At 39.4% G+C, this 19,509-nt stretch overlaps 1 protein-coding gene across 3 annotated transcripts in view; it reads left to right on the plus strand.

Annotated features, from left to right (window-relative positions):
- Positions 1-3,254: 3,254 nt before the first annotated feature.
- zgc:136930 (uncharacterized protein LOC563946 homolog) overlaps positions 3,255-19,509 on the plus strand; it is a 40,212-nt gene continuing 23,957 nt past the window's right edge. For all 3 annotated transcript variants that reach the window (XM_039753471.1, XM_039753472.1, XM_039753470.1), the window contains exons 1-5: positions 3,255-4,012; positions 4,976-5,036; positions 6,256-6,351; positions 8,030-8,212; positions 13,191-13,316. In XM_039753471.1, the coding sequence (XP_039609405.1) occupies positions 3,327-4,012; positions 4,976-5,036; positions 6,256-6,351; positions 8,030-8,212; positions 13,191-13,316 (1,152 nt within the window). In that variant the 5' untranslated portion in view covers positions 3,255-3,326. The remainder of the gene's footprint in view (positions 4,013-4,975; positions 5,037-6,255; positions 6,352-8,029; positions 8,213-13,190; positions 13,317-19,509) is intronic.

Consider the following 19,509-nt stretch of genomic DNA (forward strand, 5'->3'; position numbering starts at 1 on the left):
GTCAGTTTTGAACAAAAATCACCAATATTATGAGATTCAGCCATTTTAAAAGAAGATCAGCTGTGCAAGCCACCTTAATGTTTGTCTTTTTCCTCATTAACGCTCTCCCTAGTTTTCTTCTGGAAAGACCAAATCGCAGTAAACTTTTTGTGCCATGTGGTTGTTTTTTGTTTTGATTTAATTGCGTATTTAACCCTATACTAGCAAAAGGAAAACATACTGTATCCTTATCTCGAGAAAAATAACACCAGGAATATGCAATAAAATTATTATTTCCAGGTCCCTTTTGTTGTCACAAACATGCGTTGGAAACTTGAAAGGCATGTCCTCTTATATTGAAATTTTTGCCATTTTATCTGTAAGTTTTTAGGCTTTTATTTTCCAAAGCAGTCCCAGTGTCCCTTAAACTACATTTTAATGCGCCAGTGCATGCAAGATATATATTTTTTTAATTTATAGAAAACTCTTAACTTTAGAACACAATTTCACATGGCAAATGCATATATGTTTATGAAGAAATAACTTCAACTTGAAAAATACTGAACTTTTCCTTTAACACCATCTTCCTAAGCTTCCAGCTGTCTCTGCACTACTGTGATTGTTGCTTAATAAATGATTTCAAGTTTCTATTAATTTGGGTGTCCTGATTAATCGTCTTTGCTTGGTGCCAAGAGTAGTTATATCGTTAACAGGCTGCTAAGCTGTCCACTTGCACACTACGAGCCTGGTAAAGACCCTCGCTCATTTATCATTAGTCTTCTTAAACATTGCTGCACCTTGTTGGTGTGATTTCAGTTCTTTATCACTTTGTTTTTGGCTTTTACCCTTTTCTTTTATTTGAGGAAGGTTTCTCCATCTCTTCTCTTATCTGTTCCCTCTCACCTGCTTCCCTATTCTTTGCTTCAGTTAGGTTAGGGCAGAGAGTTAGTAGGATCATGTGATTAGATAGGTCCAATGAATATGTAGTGTGGGCCAATGTCTCTCTCTATCTCTCTCTGTCTCCTCTGCTTGTTTTAGTTGCCAGTCTCACAGTTTGTGGCCCCAAAGCACTGCCCACAGTGGGTGGTCCAAGGGAATTTATCCAGTAGTGGAGTAGTGTAACCCATCTAGTGCTTTTTTCCTATGGTGATTGTTGCTAACCCTACACCCTCGTCTATCTTACATGCCATTTTTTGTAGATCAGACTTAGTGCAACCTAATCTTGGTAAGACTCCCTTTGTCTGTACCCTTCTATTCACTAATTGTGGGCCACTAAACCATGTTTAGGTATATTTCAGAAACTGCTGTTCTACTGGGATTTTCACATTCAACCATCTCTAGGATTTACAGAGAATGACACATAAGGGAAAATATCCAGTGAGTGGCAGTTCTCTGGGCAAAAATGCCTTGTTGATGCCAGAGGAGAATGGCCAGACTGGTTTGAACTGATAGAAAGGCAACAGTAACTCAAATAACCACTCATTACAACTGAGGAATGTGAAGTGCATCTCTGAACGCACAACATGTTGAAGAAGCAGATGGGCTACAGCAGCAGGAGACCACATAGGATATCACTCCTGCCAGCTAAGAACAGGCAACTGAGACTACAATTTGCTCAGGTTCACCAAAATTGGACAATAAAAGGTTCGAAAAACATTGTTGAGTCTCAATTTCTGCTGCAACATTTGAATGGTAAGGTCACAATTTGGTGTTAACAACATGAATGCATGGATCCATCCTGCCTTGTATCAACGGTTCAGGCTGGTGGTGGTGGTGTAATCATGTTGGGGATATTTTCTTGGCACACTGTGAGTCCCTTAGTACCAACTGAGCATCATTTAAATGCCACAGCCTACCTTAGTATTGCTGTTGACCATGTCCATCCCTTTATGACCACAGTGTACCCATCTACTGATGGCTACTTCCAGCAGGATAACACATCATGTCACAAAGCTTGTGATGGTTCCTTGAACATGATAATGAATTCACTGTACTCAAGTGGCCTCCACAGTCACTAGATCCCAATCCAACAGAGCCTTGGGGATGTGGTGGGATGGGAGATGTGCATCATGGATGTGCAGCCGACAAATCTGAACCAACTGTGCTACTATCATGTCAATATGGACCAAAATCCCTGAGGAATGTTTCTAACATCTTGTTCAATCTATGTCATGAATTATTACAGCAGTTCTGAAGACAAAAGGGGGTCCAATCCGCTACTAGCAAGGTAACACCTAATGAAGTGGCCAGTGAGTGTAATGCAGCAACAAGGAATAAGGAACTCAGATATTTAAGGATATTTTGGACCTCACAAACATAAGAGAAGCTCACTGTCTTATGTCTAATGTCTTATATACAATACTGTACCTAAAAAGCATTCGTACAGCACCAGCTTTGTCAGGCAGCATGCTACTGGCAGTCAAGGGCAAGCTTGTGATACTTTGGAATCTGAAAGTGTATGGGAAAGTCATAACAGAGTCCTGCAATTTGACATGTCCAGAGATTTCTAATCTGACATACTCAGGTGACAAGTTCATAAACAGCAGATGTCAAGTTTATAATGCAATGCCAGTGTTGGTTAATGTTTATGTTATAGAAATCTGCACATGTACAGGACAATTCCAGTATGGCCCCACCAGAATTTACATGCATTGAAAACTGTATGGGAATAATTGCACTACATGCCAGACTTGTAAGTCTTCTTGGAAACATACAGAAATCGTAAATGTTGTCCATGTTGAGTCACTACTCAGATCCGACCTTCTCCACTTGCACCCCAAGGTAGACACCTTCCTGCCCTCATATACTGACTTGACGCTCACAACCCCTGTTTTTCCACAGGTGTGCTGGGTTTTATAAATGCACCACCTTTGTGGCTTTATGCTTTCTGTAATATCACAATTTTTGGACAATCATTTTTAATGATTCTGGTACCCATTAACATTGGTCATCCACTATACTGAGGTGGTCAGATGTACACTGACAAGTTGGAGATACAGGCCATTGAAACTAGAATTTGCTAGATTAATAACTAAGAAATACTTAACCTGAAATCTTTTTTTGTCACACACTCTTAAATCCATCTTATTGATGCCCTATACCCTTCAAAGTATGACAGGTCCAATTTTGCTGTAAATCTTTAAAAGAAAAATCAAGCATAGCTGCAGGATAGACGCAGTCAAGAGGAATGCACGCTCTGAAATTTTGGAAAACAGCCAAAGGGCAGGTATGAGCTGCTCCAGCTTCATCCAAAACCTATAAATTGAGCGCGGACGAGAGCCGCTGTGCTCATGCTCCCAGGAGTTCTGTGCTGCCTTCGATAACTCAGCTACACAGCAGTGTGAAAAATGTCATCCAGAATGTCTTTTCAGTCTTCCTCCACAGTCAGGAGTTCAGGGTTACGAGGAGGCTTAGGGATGGATGCAGGCAGTGGCTTGGGATTATCAGCAGGCTTGTCCCGTCTGAGTTTAGGTGGAGGTGCTGGAGCTGGCTTAGGGTTAGGAGGTGCACTAGGCTTGGGAGCAGGTGGCCTTGGTGGGGGAGCTGGTTTGGGCTTAGGTTTTGGAGCTGGCTTAGGAGCAGCAAATCTGGGCCTCGGTCTTGGAGGAGCCGGTTTTAATTTGGGCTCTGCTGGAGCCTTGGCTGCTAGCCCTGCTTTTGCAATGGGCCGTGCACTGGCAGCTGGAGGGATGAGCATCGGCTCAGCTGTGACTGCTGGTGCTGCTATGCCTGCTTTGCCTCCTCCACTGCCAAGCCGAGCTGCTGAGAAGCACACCTTGTCCACCTTGAATGATCGCTTTTCTTCATATATGGAGAAAGTGCGCTTTCTGGTGAAGGAAAATGCTGCTTTGGAAGCTCAGCTCAATCAGCTGACCGGAGGAGCACCTATGGCCACTGATGTGTCTGTCAGCGGCAACCCTGAGGCCCAGTTAAACGATCTGAGAAACACCCTGGAGGGCTTAACCTTGGATAACATCAAATATGAAATTGAACTGGACAACTTGCGAGGAACAGCAGAAGAACTGAAAGCTAAGTATGATCTGCTTGATCATTTCATAAATATATTTATACACATTCATTCATTCGTTTATATATACTGTATATATATATATATATATATATATATATATATATATATATATATATATATACAGTATACATGTATATATATATATCCATTTTCTGCATCCACTGTTTTCATTTTAAGATTGTGGAGAACAGGAGTATTGGGCACATTTCAGGAAATGGCTACTCCAACCCAATAGAACAACTTAGGGGGCAACAAAGTAATTAGCTGGGGGAGTGAGACATGCATACTCCAAAAAGATTACGTGGAATAAGTGCCATCATATTACCACTACAGATAAAATTTGAATTTATTATATTACATTGTATTATATTACATTTAGAGAAATCTACTGAATATTTCTATCTATATATGCATGTTTGCATAGGTATTTATGTACAGTATGTACATGTAGCTAGCTAGCTAGATAGATAGATAGATAGATAGATAGATAGATAGATAGGCATAATCCAAATTAGATTAATCCAGTTTAGGAGGTATATATAGTACCTGCATATATGTATATATCTATATGTATGTATTTGTGCATGTAAATATTACGCTGCTTCCACATAGTCTTTGATTTAAATCCCAGACTAGTCACTATTTCTGTGTATTTTGCGTATTCCCCCATGTCTGTGTTTTTTTTCTTCAGTTTTCACCTTACATCCTGAAATGAGTTAAAAGCCTTGGAGTACACTGGCACTCCATTTGTTTTTGGTTACTGCCTTGTGACTGAATCTGCCCAGACAGACTTTATCCCCACAAAACTGTAACAGATTAGGCTGTGAGGAACATGGATGAATGAACCACTGTATACTGAACATATAATGTTAAGAGTTCTTTTTATGGGAAACCATTGAACGATAGTGATTTTTTGTTTGCTAAAGTTGCATACAACAACATGAATTGTTATTTAAAATTTTTCAGACTGGATTTTGAAATGGGAGTCAAATATCAGCTGGAAAATGACATCATGGCGATGAAAAGGGTATGGTAGCACAATGAACATTCATTTCTAACGGGGTTTGTAAGGGGTGGTTGTGGGGGGGCTGGGGGGTCTCTGGATCAGATACAATCCTGGAAGTATCATGCATGTGCCAAATTAGGAAACATGAATTGTTTTGTGACCACATCTATTTTCTAACCAACATAGTCACCACATTGCTTATACAGTTCACCTTTTTTGTGTCTGAGGGTGTTTATTAGTAATGGAGACATCAGACATTGCAGTCTAATGTTAATCTGCTTGTTGTTCATTTGAGTAAATGAATTAAGAATCATTAAGTTAACATTTTCAAAGGATTTTATGTGTAACTAAATTAAAGGATGATGTTCGTCTGAATGTTTTACTGACATTAAAAATGTATAACAGTCACATAAGATCATAGTGAATTAGGGCAATTTGTTTTCTGATTAGGTTTATTGACAGTGTGTGTAGTTAGTGTAAAAGATAATACTGCTACCCATTAATTCCAGGGTCCTGAGTTTGATCCCATGCTGGCCATTTTCTGCAAGGACTTTGTATGTCTGCCCCATATCACTGTAAAATTTTCTTGAGATTCTGTGGTTTTCTTTCCAATTACTAGTATGTTAGGTTCACTGGTCACTCTACATCACCATAATATGAGTGAGTGTGCCCTCCAACAGAGGGGTGAGCTGTCCAGAGCTAGCTGATATCTTGGCACCCATGCTGCTAGGGTAGGCTTCAATCAATACTGGATCAACCAAGTCTAATAATGGATAGATGGGTGGGTAAGAAATTATTTTGTGTTATTGTAATGAAGCTCCCTCATGTAGCATTCTTGATATAAAAGTGGACTGTCTATTGCTAACAGAGCTCCTCTCTTTCCTATTCTTTAGCAAAACTGGTGAATGCACTAGTTCAATATTTAAAAGAATCCAGTTTTTGTAATGGTAATTTGTTCCATTTGCTTAACCTATGTGAAAATCGGGCCACTATCTGGAGTTTGTCCCTTCATATTTTAAAATTAGTGACTTTATTCATTATTTTACTAGTTTACTGGACCAAAAATTGTATCTAGTTGCAGGCTTTGATCTGTTGGAGAAGAGAAATAGATTTATTATTATATAGAGAAATATAGGTAAAAAAAGCATTTGTTAGAATGTTGCTTTTTAACCCACTTGAAAAGTAAAGACAAAACAGAGAAATGCGGAAGGTAAATGTCCCTTGAATCTCTTCTTCTTAGGATATTGAAATTGCATCTGAACTCCAGATTGAATTGGAATCCAAATATCAAAGCCTGAGCAGTGAACTTGACTTCGTCACCAAAGCACATGAAGAGGTAAGAACAACCGTCCACATGCTCTCGATATATTGAAGTGCTAAATAGGAAAACTTTGTCAAAAAATTACATATTGGAATTTTCGCTTTGTGTTTATGTCCTTTGTAGTTGCTTAATAATATAATATCCATCCATCCATTATCCAACCCACTATATCCTAAACACAGGGTCACAGGGGTCTACTGGAGCCAATCCCAGCCAACACGGGGTGCAAGGCAGGAAATAAACTCTGGGCAGGGTGCCAGCCCACCGCAGGGCATGCACACACACACACACACCAGGGACAATTTAGAATCGCCAATGCACCTAACCTGCATGTCTTTGGACTGTGGGAGGAAACCGGAGCACCCGGAGAAAACCCACGAGACACGGGGAGAACATGCAAACTACATGCAGGGAGGACCCGGGAAGTGAACCCGGGTCTCCTAAATGCGAGCCAGCAGCGCTATCACTGTGCCACCCATAATATAATATAATATAATATAATATAATATAATATAATATAATATAATATAATATAATATAATATAATATAATATATCTGCGGTGGGCTGGCGCCCTGCCTGGGGTTTGTTTCCTGCCTTGTGCCCTGTGTTGCCTGGGATTGGCTCCAGCAGACCCCCGTGACCCTGTAATTAGGATATAGTGGGTTGGATAATATAATATAATATAATATAATATAATATAATATAATATAATATAATATAATATAATATAATATGCTACCATGGCTGTCCATTTGTCTGTCCATGATTTTAAATCACCTGTAGCTCACAAACCTTTTGATATATTGACCTGAAATTTGGTACACATATACTACGTGACGTCTACTATCCACTTTTGGGGTGATGATTGACCTCCAAGGTTATTCCTCTTTTTATTTATATTTTATTTTATTGTAGAATCAACTCTCAGCAGCGGCCAGCAGGGTGGCTGTGCAGCACATGTGTATGAGCGCCGTTCTCATCCCTACTACCTTTGCCGTCACTTCCCCTACCTCTTCATATCTTAAGTTATTCTTGAGGCATATTGAAGACTTAAGTGCCAGCTTAAGTGAAAAATTAAATTAATGAAAATGTACTAGGTAATTGCAACACAAATACCGACTTAATCAGTTTTAATGAGAAAAGATGCCGACGAGAGAAGAGAAGAAGCAGGCCGCTAGGGTGAAGAAAAGAAGAGCTGCTCAGGAAGCAGCAAGAGCATCAACCTCTGAGCAAACGAATGCTAAATGTACAGAGAAAGAAAGGAAAACTAGTAATGCTCAAGTCAAGTGTATTCACTGCATGTTATCATGCAGTGCGCCATTACTGATTGTACATATACAATATATGTTTGTGTTATTAACACTACAGTTATTAACAGTGTTGAACATCACAAAAAACAAAAAAACAATGAATAAGTTTTGGTTACACAAATCAGCAGTTTTATTATGTGGGTTTGTACTTCTGATACTTTATCAATAGGTTGTCAGTATTGTTGCAGGTACTTTCCTACATGCAACAGTTGTGAAAATCGTCTAAGTATCTGTGCATGACATGTGAGAAGATTACATCAATGAGTTGTTTAAAAAATAGAGACATATTTTCAAATTGCACTTGTCTATCCAGAATCATTTTACCACCCTTGAGATTCACCTCTAGCTCTTTAACAACCAGATCTCATTTCTGTATTTCAGGAGCTCTCAAATCTCCAGTCCAAACTTGGAAACATCAGCGCTGACATTTCATCGGTTTCCATGATTGAAGTGGACACTGTAAAGTCATTTGACCTGACCACTGCCCTGAACAAAATGCGGTCAGAGTATGATAAGTCAGTCCAGCAGCACAAGGATGAGGCCGAAGCTTACTTCAAAATGAAGGTAGGGGTGGCAATTTCATACATGAAATACATTTGTTTCACATTTAAAAGCAAATCATGTTTAATAATATGAGATGTTTCTGAGTGACAGCAGTTGTTCCTTGAGTTCGGACAGCTAGATCCTTGTTGTTAATGTCATGACTTGCTATTCCACCACTAGGACAACAACGGAGGAATTCACCCATCCTGTGCAAAACAAAAATAAGCCTTTTAGCCTGGGGCTTAAGAACCACATCTGTAGGTCCAGTGAATCCTTGGTTCTTTAAAGACTATGACACCGCTGTCACACACAGTTTGTCCTTCTAACGTTTCACTGCCTCTCTGGTGGAGAGGCTCACCTACAGTCAGCTGCCTTCATTCTGGTGATTCCAGGACACAGTGCCAGGTGTAACATGTGCCACTTTCCTTTTTTTAGAGATGCTTGTTCTTCATGGCACAAAGTTGAGACCTGTTGTTCCTTCAGAGCATTAAAACAAGCCCTCTTGGTGAATTTAGCTACCTTTAATATGCCAACACTGCCACCACCAGTTTACAGTATATGTATTAGACTGCTTCATGAATTCCGTTACACCAAACAGGTTAAAATATTGTTTTGGTGCAACACTCCTTTCTAAGCTACAGTAAATCCATAAAAGTGATTTATAACTAGACCCCCCTGTGACATTCAATGGGGATGTTATACTTTTTACATATTCAAATTTGTCTATAACAATTTTGTACAAATATTTTGCCAGAAGTTTAATCATTTCATCTCTATGCTTGAATAACAATTAAAAAATAGACTTTACAATAAGATATAATATAATATTTATAATATATATTTATTATATAGGATATAATAAATTATTTACTGTATAATGGAAATGCAACATATGGTTGGATGAGAATTTCAACCTTCATTGCTGAAATAACAATAAACAAATGAGAATAATAGGACAGCAAACAACAAAAACAACAGGAAAGCAATACAAACCGTGAACCTTAACACATTCATCTTGCAGTCCTTCTGTATCCTGTCTGATGGCCTCTTGCACCCACATCTGTTTGAAACTTCTGGCCACAGAGCCAATAAGCCCTTTGAATTTACAGCTGTGAGATGTTATAACATTTCTACAAAAAAAAAACAAAAAACATCTGACAAATTTGATGGTCACTGGCAGGCAGAGTGTAAGGATTGTGATGCAACAGAGCCCTAAGGTGCTCTATGGGGTTAAGAATAGATGAGAAAACAGGACAAGGCAGCACCTGCTAACCAGCATTGGTTCCTCAGGATAGTTGTGAATGTGTGTGTCCTGGCATATTCCTGCTGTAGGGTTAAATCTAGTAGGAGGTATGAGCAGATGGCTTTGCTGTAAGGGCAGCAGCATGGAGCTTGTCCCTCAGTGTCCTGTCACTGATCCAAGTATGGTGTCTCTCATGTCGGTCCCGTTCTAGCGTGATCACTCCAGGGTGACCTCATCTTGCACGATGATGTGCTCTGCTAAATCCATGCCTGCAGCTGGGACACAGTGGAGTATCTTTCAACACTGGCACATGATATTCCTAGCCTGCAGCATGCCAACAGCCCTCTTCCTTACTTCTCATGACATTTATAGCAGTGAGAAGTGCACACAAACCTGACTAAGTGGGGCCTTTGTCTTGCTGTGACCTCTGAAGGTGATCTAATCAGAGATTGATCTCATTCCATGTTGCTTTTTTCTGTTAGTATGCCTATATAAAAATGCATACTACTCAGAAAGCCCTTGCTGAATGAGTAAGAAGACATATGTCTCTTCACTTAGTCCACTAGGGGACAGCAGAACCACTAGTTTAGGGGAGCCCAGCACACTTGCTTTTCCAGTCACTCATTTGAATACTGCGTGGTCGTGATGGCAACAGATGACACACAACAAAAACACCTGAGCCTTTCTGCATCTACGTGAGATTTTATTACCACATTTCACTAGCGATTCGGACTGAAGCCAAAGAAGGCCTCCCTGCACCTCACTAAAATCTCATAATTTATAGTGTATGTTATTCATTTTCCCCTCTCACTAAACCTCACAATATGCTACACTGCTCTTTGTCAAAGATTTCAGTTTGTGGATATCACCTTTTGTATTTTTATTTTGTCTCATACATACAGTATTGTTTTATTGTTTCTTCTCTGTCCTGATTGCTTGTATACTCCTGCTTCATTTCCCTTCATTTTGTCTTTGTTCACCTTCATTGACATTTTCCATTAGACTCAGCCAGACATATTTCTCTACTTAATTGGAAAAATGAAGAATTATTCATATTACCACAGCTTACTAACCCCATGATGCCAAATGTTATAGAGAAAATTTCATTCAAAGATTATGATGGGTCATTATAATTGTTGTAATCAGCTCTTATGTTTTGTAGCTGTTGGCTCCATTAGTACACTTGATCTGTGGTATACTTATGGCATAGTCTGGCATTGGTATGTAAACCTGGGAGTAAAAAGAAAAGATAACCATTTGTACTGATCTGGGAGAACTTCAAAAACCAAAATTCAACTGCCACAGATTTGTATCAGGTTGTATCAGAGATCGGTGTGAAGATCATGTCACTTTTTTGTACACTTTTCCACTTACGGGACACTTTTACATTGGATTGTTTTTCATGAAATTGCCCTTTAGGAAGACTGCAGATTAACTGTGATTCCTAACAGCTCAGAAAATGTGCCAGTTAGTGTCCACTCAATCATTTCTCATAGAGATTTTTATCAAGCTTTCAAAGAAGAATCACACGTATAAGATTACAAGACTGACCCACAGAAGGTGGCACTTCAGCCCCAGCAGACTTGTTTATTCAGCAAACAGCTAAGATATCCTGATATCCAGATACTTTTGAAATGTTATCAAGGCGTTTGCTTAATGACTGACTAGTCAATTCCTAAATCCCTTGACATTTTCCATGAAGAAGTGCTTACACGGTCACTTCTTGAATGCATGACCCCTCATTTTTAGCTGGTGCCTTTAAATGCATTGATTTACTATTTAACAATCAGTTAATTTCCCTGCCAGTCATGAACCACTTAGGAGCTCTCACCCCGTCCTTTGCATGGGACAGTTTCTGTCCTGTGGATGGATGTGCTCAAGTTTGCGTGGTGTAATGCTCAAGTAACCTTCTTGGTTTATGGATGAGGAGATCATTCAATAACAATTATGTTTATTCAGTTTTATACACTTGTTGCATAGGCCATTTGATAACTCTCCCCTCTAACAAGACTTTTAACTTCACTACCGTGCCAACATCTGAGCCCATGACCCTGGGTGGATATGAAGAAATGTTCAAGTCTGAATAGCTAAAAGACACTAGTGGGGCATTTGGCAGCTAAGAAAAAGGCAAAGGCATGCTGGGACCCACAGTGGTGTATCAATACAGCAGGTGTGCTGACAGAGGACAGGCATACACTACCATCATTTGTTAACAACAAATTTATTTTTAATTGGTGGCAATTACTTTTGCTTTCCTATAAAAAAACACAAAATGTTAGATAGATAGGGGGACTTGTGAACAGATCTCCAGAACAATCATCACTCAGGATCAGAATTTGTTGTGGTGAAGTAAAATTTTAATAAAAGGACATTAGACAAAGGATTTGCAAGAGAAAATAACAAATGCTATGCTCCTTGGGCCTACTATGCAAAAAAAATGGCCCTACTTTTCAGCTACTAGTTTAAACCTTTCTCTTAATTTCAGATGAGCCCAAATTCCCTTAGCTGGTGGAGATTAGGTTCCTTTAAGGCTGTGACCCAGTAGTACTTCCGATGTCCTTCTTGCATAGCTGAGACCCATTTCTGAGTTAGCTGAATTCCCCCATAAGAGCACTGCTGCCAATTCCCAGGAGTGGCTATCAGGGACCAAGTCAGGACTACAGTTCTCAGACAACCCTGGGATACTCTATGGAATAGCCACACCACCTATCAGACTTGGGCAAGTGATTTAAAACCCCTTCCCAGCCGTCTTTTTGATATTTTACAGTTCCTCCCAGGAACTGTTCCACTTGACATGTCTACCATGAAGGCATATTCCTATGAGGCTGCTCTACAATCCATATAACCTTCAGAAAGGGGAAAGGAAAATTACCACACTGAAAGCAAAATGAAAACAACTGCCGCTGTTAAAAAAAAAAAAACAACTTTTGGCAGTAAACGATTGCCCACCCTGGCTGTACATGTAAAGTTACAAACCCCTACGGCTCTGCTCAGCGTTCCCATAAATTTACTGTCAAGTTCCTGGAACTGACCCAAACCTTTCCCAGCTCAATGCTGATGAAGCCCATTCACAGATGGATACATCTCTCCTGTGACTGGCATCAATGCTCAGACTTAATGTGCCATTCAAAATCACTGTCCTTGTGGCATGAAAACAGGCAACACAATGACACTCTTACCAACACAGCAACCTGCACTGTTAACAGCCATCAGAAGGGATCCATGGACTTGTCCTGTGCGAAAATCGTTACACATGACAGACAATATTAGTGTCTAGCCTTAAAGAAGGTAGGTAGTCCAAGAAGCAACGCATCACAATGCAGAAAGTTAGATGAACTGAGCCAAAGTACAAGGCTTGTTAGATAAATGAAATAATAATAAGGCTTTAAAATTCAAGCTGAAAGGTTAGCTCACTTTTCCACATAGCAGGTGGATTAAAGTATCACAACATACCACACCCTACCCACTGATGCATTTACCAACATCAGTTTGTGCGGCTAGGCCTATATATATATATGTGTGTGTGTGTGTTTGTGTCTTTTTATGTATTCCTTTATTTTCCCCACCCTACTCCACCCTTCTGCTGCAGTGAATCGCGCCGGCTGCACCTGCGGGGAGATGACAAGGGATGCAGATAGCAAGAGGAAACCTGTGTACAGTACATTCATAACTTGGCAGGAAACCAGGCCTCACGCTTGGGGTGTTCATTTTAGTTCTTCTCTTTGTTTATTTTTAATTCCACTTTTTATTTTGCAGATGGATGAAATTCAGACCTCTGCCGTCAAGAGTACAGAAGCCATCTCGGAAACCAAGGCAGAAATCACAACATCGAAGAAAGAATTACAAGGTCTCAATTTAGAACTCCAGTCTCTTATGTCATTGGTGAGTGCTGTTTATTAAAAATGGGTCAGTCTGAAAGGTGGATTAAGACATAACTGTTATATAAGAGTTGAGCCCAGGGCTCGAGCAAGGACAGCAGTGGCAGTACTAAAAATTAAATGCTAGACTTAAAACCTAATAGCCACAGGATAACCATCAAGGTGTCCAAAGTGTGGTCTGCATATATTCCAACCCATGCTGGTTTCAAAGTGTTCCACAGTTTTTGCAAATTAGCAAGCTGTGGATCTCCACTCCTATAGGTCCTATAAATGCTCACCAGAATTAAGACCCGGTAACTGTGGAGGCCACTCATAATAAGATAAGTTCATTGTCATTTTTCAACGATCATTTCAGGACATTTTTTTAGCCTTGTGGCACGGATCATTATCCTGAAGGTGGGTATGCTGCTGCCATGAAGGGATGCACCTGATTGTCAACAATGTTCAGATATCCTGTTGTTTCACTTGCATCATGGGACCGAGTGCCTGCCAAAAAAGCACACTTGACACGAACATGTGCCTACATTGCTGACACCTGACAGGAAGGGTCCATTGACTCCATGGATTTTTGTTTTATTACATCCTGCCTCTCCCATCATGCCTGAATCACTTGTACCAAGGTTCAAATCTATAATATTTGTAAATATGTTTGACGGTCACCATTATCCAAAGTGATAAGTCAAGACAGGTTTTCATTTTAATTTACAATTGGAGCACAGAGAGAGTAAGTGATCTATATACCCAGTCACACAGTGATCCAAGGAATTTAACCATTAGCTTTCAAATGAAAAGACTAGTACCTTACTTACTTCACCCCTCTGCCCAATTGATGATAAAGGGTCTTAGCTGTAGACATTCAGATCTGTGTGATTCAATAGCTGCACTGCACAGCCAATCAAATTGCACATAACTTACACAGAATAAACTCTAACAGGGTCTGCCTGTGGCTCGCAGCACTATACGACAGTGTCACTTTCTGAGAGACAGTCCTATTAGGCAATACGCCCACAAAAAAAAAAGATCTAGTTATCATTACACATGAGCAAGGCAACCTTTTCACAACAGTAATCACAGCCATAGTGTAAGTATGTTTTATAAGAACAAAATGTGACGTACAGTAGACCTTAACATGGGCTGATTGAGAAAGATACGAATGACATATTGCAGAAGATCATTGAAGAATTATGAAAAGACAGCTAAACCTCATCAGAATGTGTGCCCATTTGATTGGCTCCTCAAAGAGGTGGAGCTCTGGGAGTCTGCAGGTAGACTCTATAGACTTAATGACACCACACATACCAGGCCATCTGACCTGGCATGTGTTTCTCATGCAACTGTGGTCTCGCCTTTTTACTTTCATTGACTAGAGTACAACCTGATCTGAGACATTATACAGTGGAGCACTTCGTTCTGGATTGCCTCCTTTGTGTGTTACTCTGCACAAGCTATGCCATCCCCAAGCATCCAACTATGTTAACGTTTCTGCTTACAGTACTTTAGGTTAGAAGTTTTTTTTTGTATAGCAACCAATTCCCTATACCCCATAACATTGTGCTTTTTTGGCCAATATGGGATGCTACACTTAAATTTTCAGTTCTGACCACTACTGTACACATGTGAGCTGGATGTGTGTGCCTCTCTGCTTTAAACAAGATTGTCTACTACTGTATATATACTTGCATTTAAGTTCTCCTGCGCATAAGTCGGGGCTTGATTTTACCGTATAATTTCTGGTATTTTATAATGTCAGTCGTATAAGTTGAATGCAGAAAACTCACGCTATTAGTCCAAGAGATTATAATATGCTAATGCTCCCCTGAAAGAGTAACCACTGAGCACACTGCCTTTTTTCTCTATGTATTGTGCCTACGTGATCACATGGTAATACCCAAACTATTCCGAAGAGATTTTTGCACTGTTTTATGTTTTTTGTGTTTCACACCCTCATACACCTTTATTGTAAAAGCATCCCTTATCTATGCAGTGTTCAATCAGAAGAAAATATGAAGCTGGTTTTAAATTAAAAGTCGTTGAAGTTGCGAAAGAAATTGGTAACTGCAGCAACAAAATTCGGATGTATCTGAGAAACTGGTCCAAGATTGGAGGAAGCAGGAAGATGTAAAAAAAAAATGTAAGAGTCGTATTTTTGAAAGGGGTTATAAGTCGGGGTCTAATTTTATGATTGATTTTTTGGGCTTCAAGACCCGACTTATATGTAAATATATACTGTAGATGTTATAAGACAAAGTCTCCAGGAATTATTGTAAATGAAAGAAAAGAAGAAAAGGACCAGGGGCCACATGTATAAACGGTGCGTATACACAGAAATGTTGCATACAAACGTTTCCACGTTCAAATCGCGATGTATAAAACCTAAACTTGGCATAAAGCTAGGCACATTTCCACGATACCTCATACCCTGTCGTACGCAAGTTCTCTGCTTGGTTTTGCAGACTGGCGACACCCAGCGTCAAAGCAGTGCTACTGTTCCTGTGTGGTTTATCTTTCTGTTTTTAGATCCACATTACTGACGCAGATTTATAAATACACTGAAATTAACCGCATATTGTTTATTAGTTTAATGCATCTGATTGTAATTAACCTGTAACAATATAATGGTCCACGGAATAGTCAAACTATTCTAAATACCATAGCTGCTTTAGCATTGTTACTCTCACTGCACCTTCTTCTTCTTTCAGCTGCTCCCAATAGGAGTTGCCAGAGCGGATCGTCTTTTTCCATATTACTCTCACTGCACCACTCGGAGCAGCTGATCGGAAAGAGAATTATCGGTATACAGCATCAAGTACACGCTGTCTCAGCCATGCTTCCTATTTGAACTGCTTCTCACATGGCAAACGCTTCAAACCCTTCCTGTACGGACCTCACGGTTCAGAAAGAGTTTCATCTCAAGAGCTCTAAATGCGCTCAATCAAGTGCTCCTTGTAGAACTATCTGTACTTATAAGTAGAATTACCTCACTGTAAACTTGCACTACAGTTATAATATTGCACAACCTGAGCCACTTTATAAAGCGCGTATTTACATATGATGAGGATATCATTTTTAAGACGAAATGCAGCAAAATATGTTTATTATATTATACAGATAAAACTTTAACTTTATTTAAATAATCTATATTGTTAATAATTAAAGGACATGGTATCGCTAAGCTATGCTTCACTGGGACTGGCGTGAAGGATAGAATAATTAAACATGTACTACGAAGATATTTCAATGTTCCTTAAAAGTTTTGAAGAATCAGCACTCTAAGCTTACAGATGGCTTAACATCTATTACAGAGCTGACTGTGTGGTGATTGGGTATTTGGAGAAAGAAAAGGAAGGACAGGAATTGGAGGTTAGTACGTTTGAAAGAGACAGTACTGCTGCAATAAATTATTTTATCGAAGGTCATGCACAATCACTGCACCACTGTACTCCCATGTTTAATAACATGCTTTAACTCCTATCATCATGAAAATGATATCACGTATACATCTCAGTATTTTAATTATTCAGAGAGCTATAATATCATAAATGTAATGGATTCTGTGTCCTGTCGGAGGTAGAGAAAGCTGGTTTAAGAAGCAAGTAGTGATTCACACACATAGAGCACATAGAACATCAAATACAAAACAAAGCATTTAACGTACTACTTTAGTTACGATGGGATTTGAGAAACTAGCAATTTAAACGATATTAACATTAAGTTTATGATGTTCTACTTTAATGACCAAATAAACTACGAGATTAAAGTGGAAATTTCGAGATTAAAGTTGACATTTCCTGCTTTTTCCCCATTGTGTGCCTTTTTTTCTCTGTACCCTAATAAGCTTTCATATGACACTCAGACAGTGGGCTACGACTCGCCTTTTCATGGCGACTTTGATATGCTACTCTTTTTTTATTTTGGACACTGTGCGACTTTGTGAACTTGAGCTTTCAAGTTTCTCCGACATGCTATGTCACTTGATCAGCTTCCTTTACTTGTTTATACCACTGTTTAAACCAACAAGTAGTATGTTTTTCCTTGCCTCCACTTGGTATTCGCTGAAATTGTTCTATTTTTCCTTATGGTTTTGTCATTGTCTTTTCATAGAATGCTGAACTTAAGGTCTATTAATATTTATTTACATATTCAAAGAGGTGTAATTCTGGGAGGAGTTGGGGTGGGACAGCAGGTGTGTGCACGTACGTTACTTTTCACGCTGATCGGGATTTATGTTGCGGAAGAACGTGGAAGTTGGAGTACACACAGATTGCTGCATCTGGATTTTTCTGTGCGTAAGCAAATTTCAGCTTTTGTGCTTACGTCATGTTATAGTGCGAATTCTATGCACGGCGTTATGCATAAGGCCCCTGGTGATTAAATCGAAAGGTAGGGCAAACTTGTAATTTGAAGAAGAAAGGAAAGCAGGGTCAAAACCTAAAAATAAATGTTAGGAAAATTTCAGTGCAAAGGTTTCTATGGATGTAAGTAGTTGGATAGCAATTGTGTTATCCGGAAGCTATTTATTCTATTGAGGAACTGATGTGCGGTGCTCCTCTGCAGGGGCTGTGTAACCTTTGCAACAACCTTGAAACAAAAGGCCAAAATAGAACAAAATAGTGTTGCTGCATTTTTAAATAACAAAGTAAAATAATTAATAACTTTCATAAGGCACCATATATAATCGAAATTCCTAACCCCAAAGATTCCTGACAACAAAATAACATTATTACAGAACAGGAAAAATGTACCCTTCCCAGGAAAAATTAGAAATAAACATGGATAAGCAACATTCTCCGTTGTAGCACATATGGTGCCATCACAAACTGACCATTTGGTCATGTGAGACGAACAGATGCACCTCCCAGGGTACCATTTAACTGGAAGGACATTTTAAATGGGAGCAATGACTGCTCCTCGGCTTTAATAGCATGCAGAGAGACACAAGAGGCTGGTGATCTATGAAAATCCTTTCAAGCAGTAAGATGGGCATAAAATGAGTCAATAACTGGATTCTGCTGAGTCCAAATTTCAGTTTTTATCTGAACATTGAACATCCAGTTCCAGGGCCCTGTTCAAGGCTGGATCTTATATTGGCAGGCTCAGCCAACAGATGGATAGTCTAGCAGTTCTCAAATAGGTCATTGCCCCATAATAAAAATGAAAACAATGAAAAAACGAGCATTTATTAGCCTGCCACCAAGCAGCAGGCACACTGCTGAGTAAATGCTGTCCTGCTGACGACATCACGGTCTTACTAAGACTTTCCATTTTTGTTAGAATGTGACTGCAATGCAACTGTTAGACTTCTCTTGTGCTAGACTCTATGAATATTATCTTACAGTATTCAGATTGTGTGGTGTGTCTTGTTCCAATGAAGTGGAATAACTAATAACATCTGCTGACTAGCTGAAAAATATCTAGTCATCTCCTTTAAATGAGAAATAATATTGCACCTTTCCAGTTGTCCTTGTCTTAGACATTTGGGTGTAGCTTGTGGGTGTGCCATCTTGTCACAAATGTCCAGGTCCTGGCTACATTGGGCCGATATTGAGGTAAAGATTAAGTTAATCTGAACATGATGGGAAATAATAAGAGGAAATGCAAACAGACAATGAGAGAACAAGCAAACCCCACTCAGATATTGACAGGGCAAGGTTTTAAATAAAATAAGTCTCTAGAGCTATGATTTAGTTTGGTAATCACTGTGCCACCCTAATTTTTCTTAAAGGGTCTCAAAAAGCATTCAATTCACTTTGACACTTCACATTATTAATAAATTTAATTATACTGGGGCCTAGTAGCACTTTGCAGAATATGTTTGACAAAGGACCATACAAAGCATCCCACATAGGCAGTATTTGATATGCACATTATCTCATGGGTCTGGGATGAAGCTTTGCTTTCTCAACATCTGGAGATAATTATCTCCTGATACAATGCAGGGATGTTGAGATCATTATCGTGTGATCTTAAGAAAGACTGATACCCCTCTTTGGGCCACAGTGAGCCGGCAGGGTATCGCATTTCACAGAAAAAACAAAAGGCCTGGATGAGCTCCACAAATATTTGCCCATTAAAAGCTTTTCGAGTGCATGTTGTTTTCATGTGTCTCTTTCTCTTTTTTTTTTCCTCTTTTTACTGTACAGAGAGGGGGAGACTTCTGTTTTTGCTTGCTGTCACTCACAAATTCAGCTTCTAGATCA

The sequence above is a fragment of the Polypterus senegalus genome, chromosome 5 (assembly GCF_016835505.1).
Source record: "Polypterus senegalus isolate Bchr_013 chromosome 5, ASM1683550v1, whole genome shotgun sequence".
NCBI lineage: Eukaryota > Metazoa > Chordata > Cladistia > Polypteriformes > Polypteridae > Polypterus > Polypterus senegalus.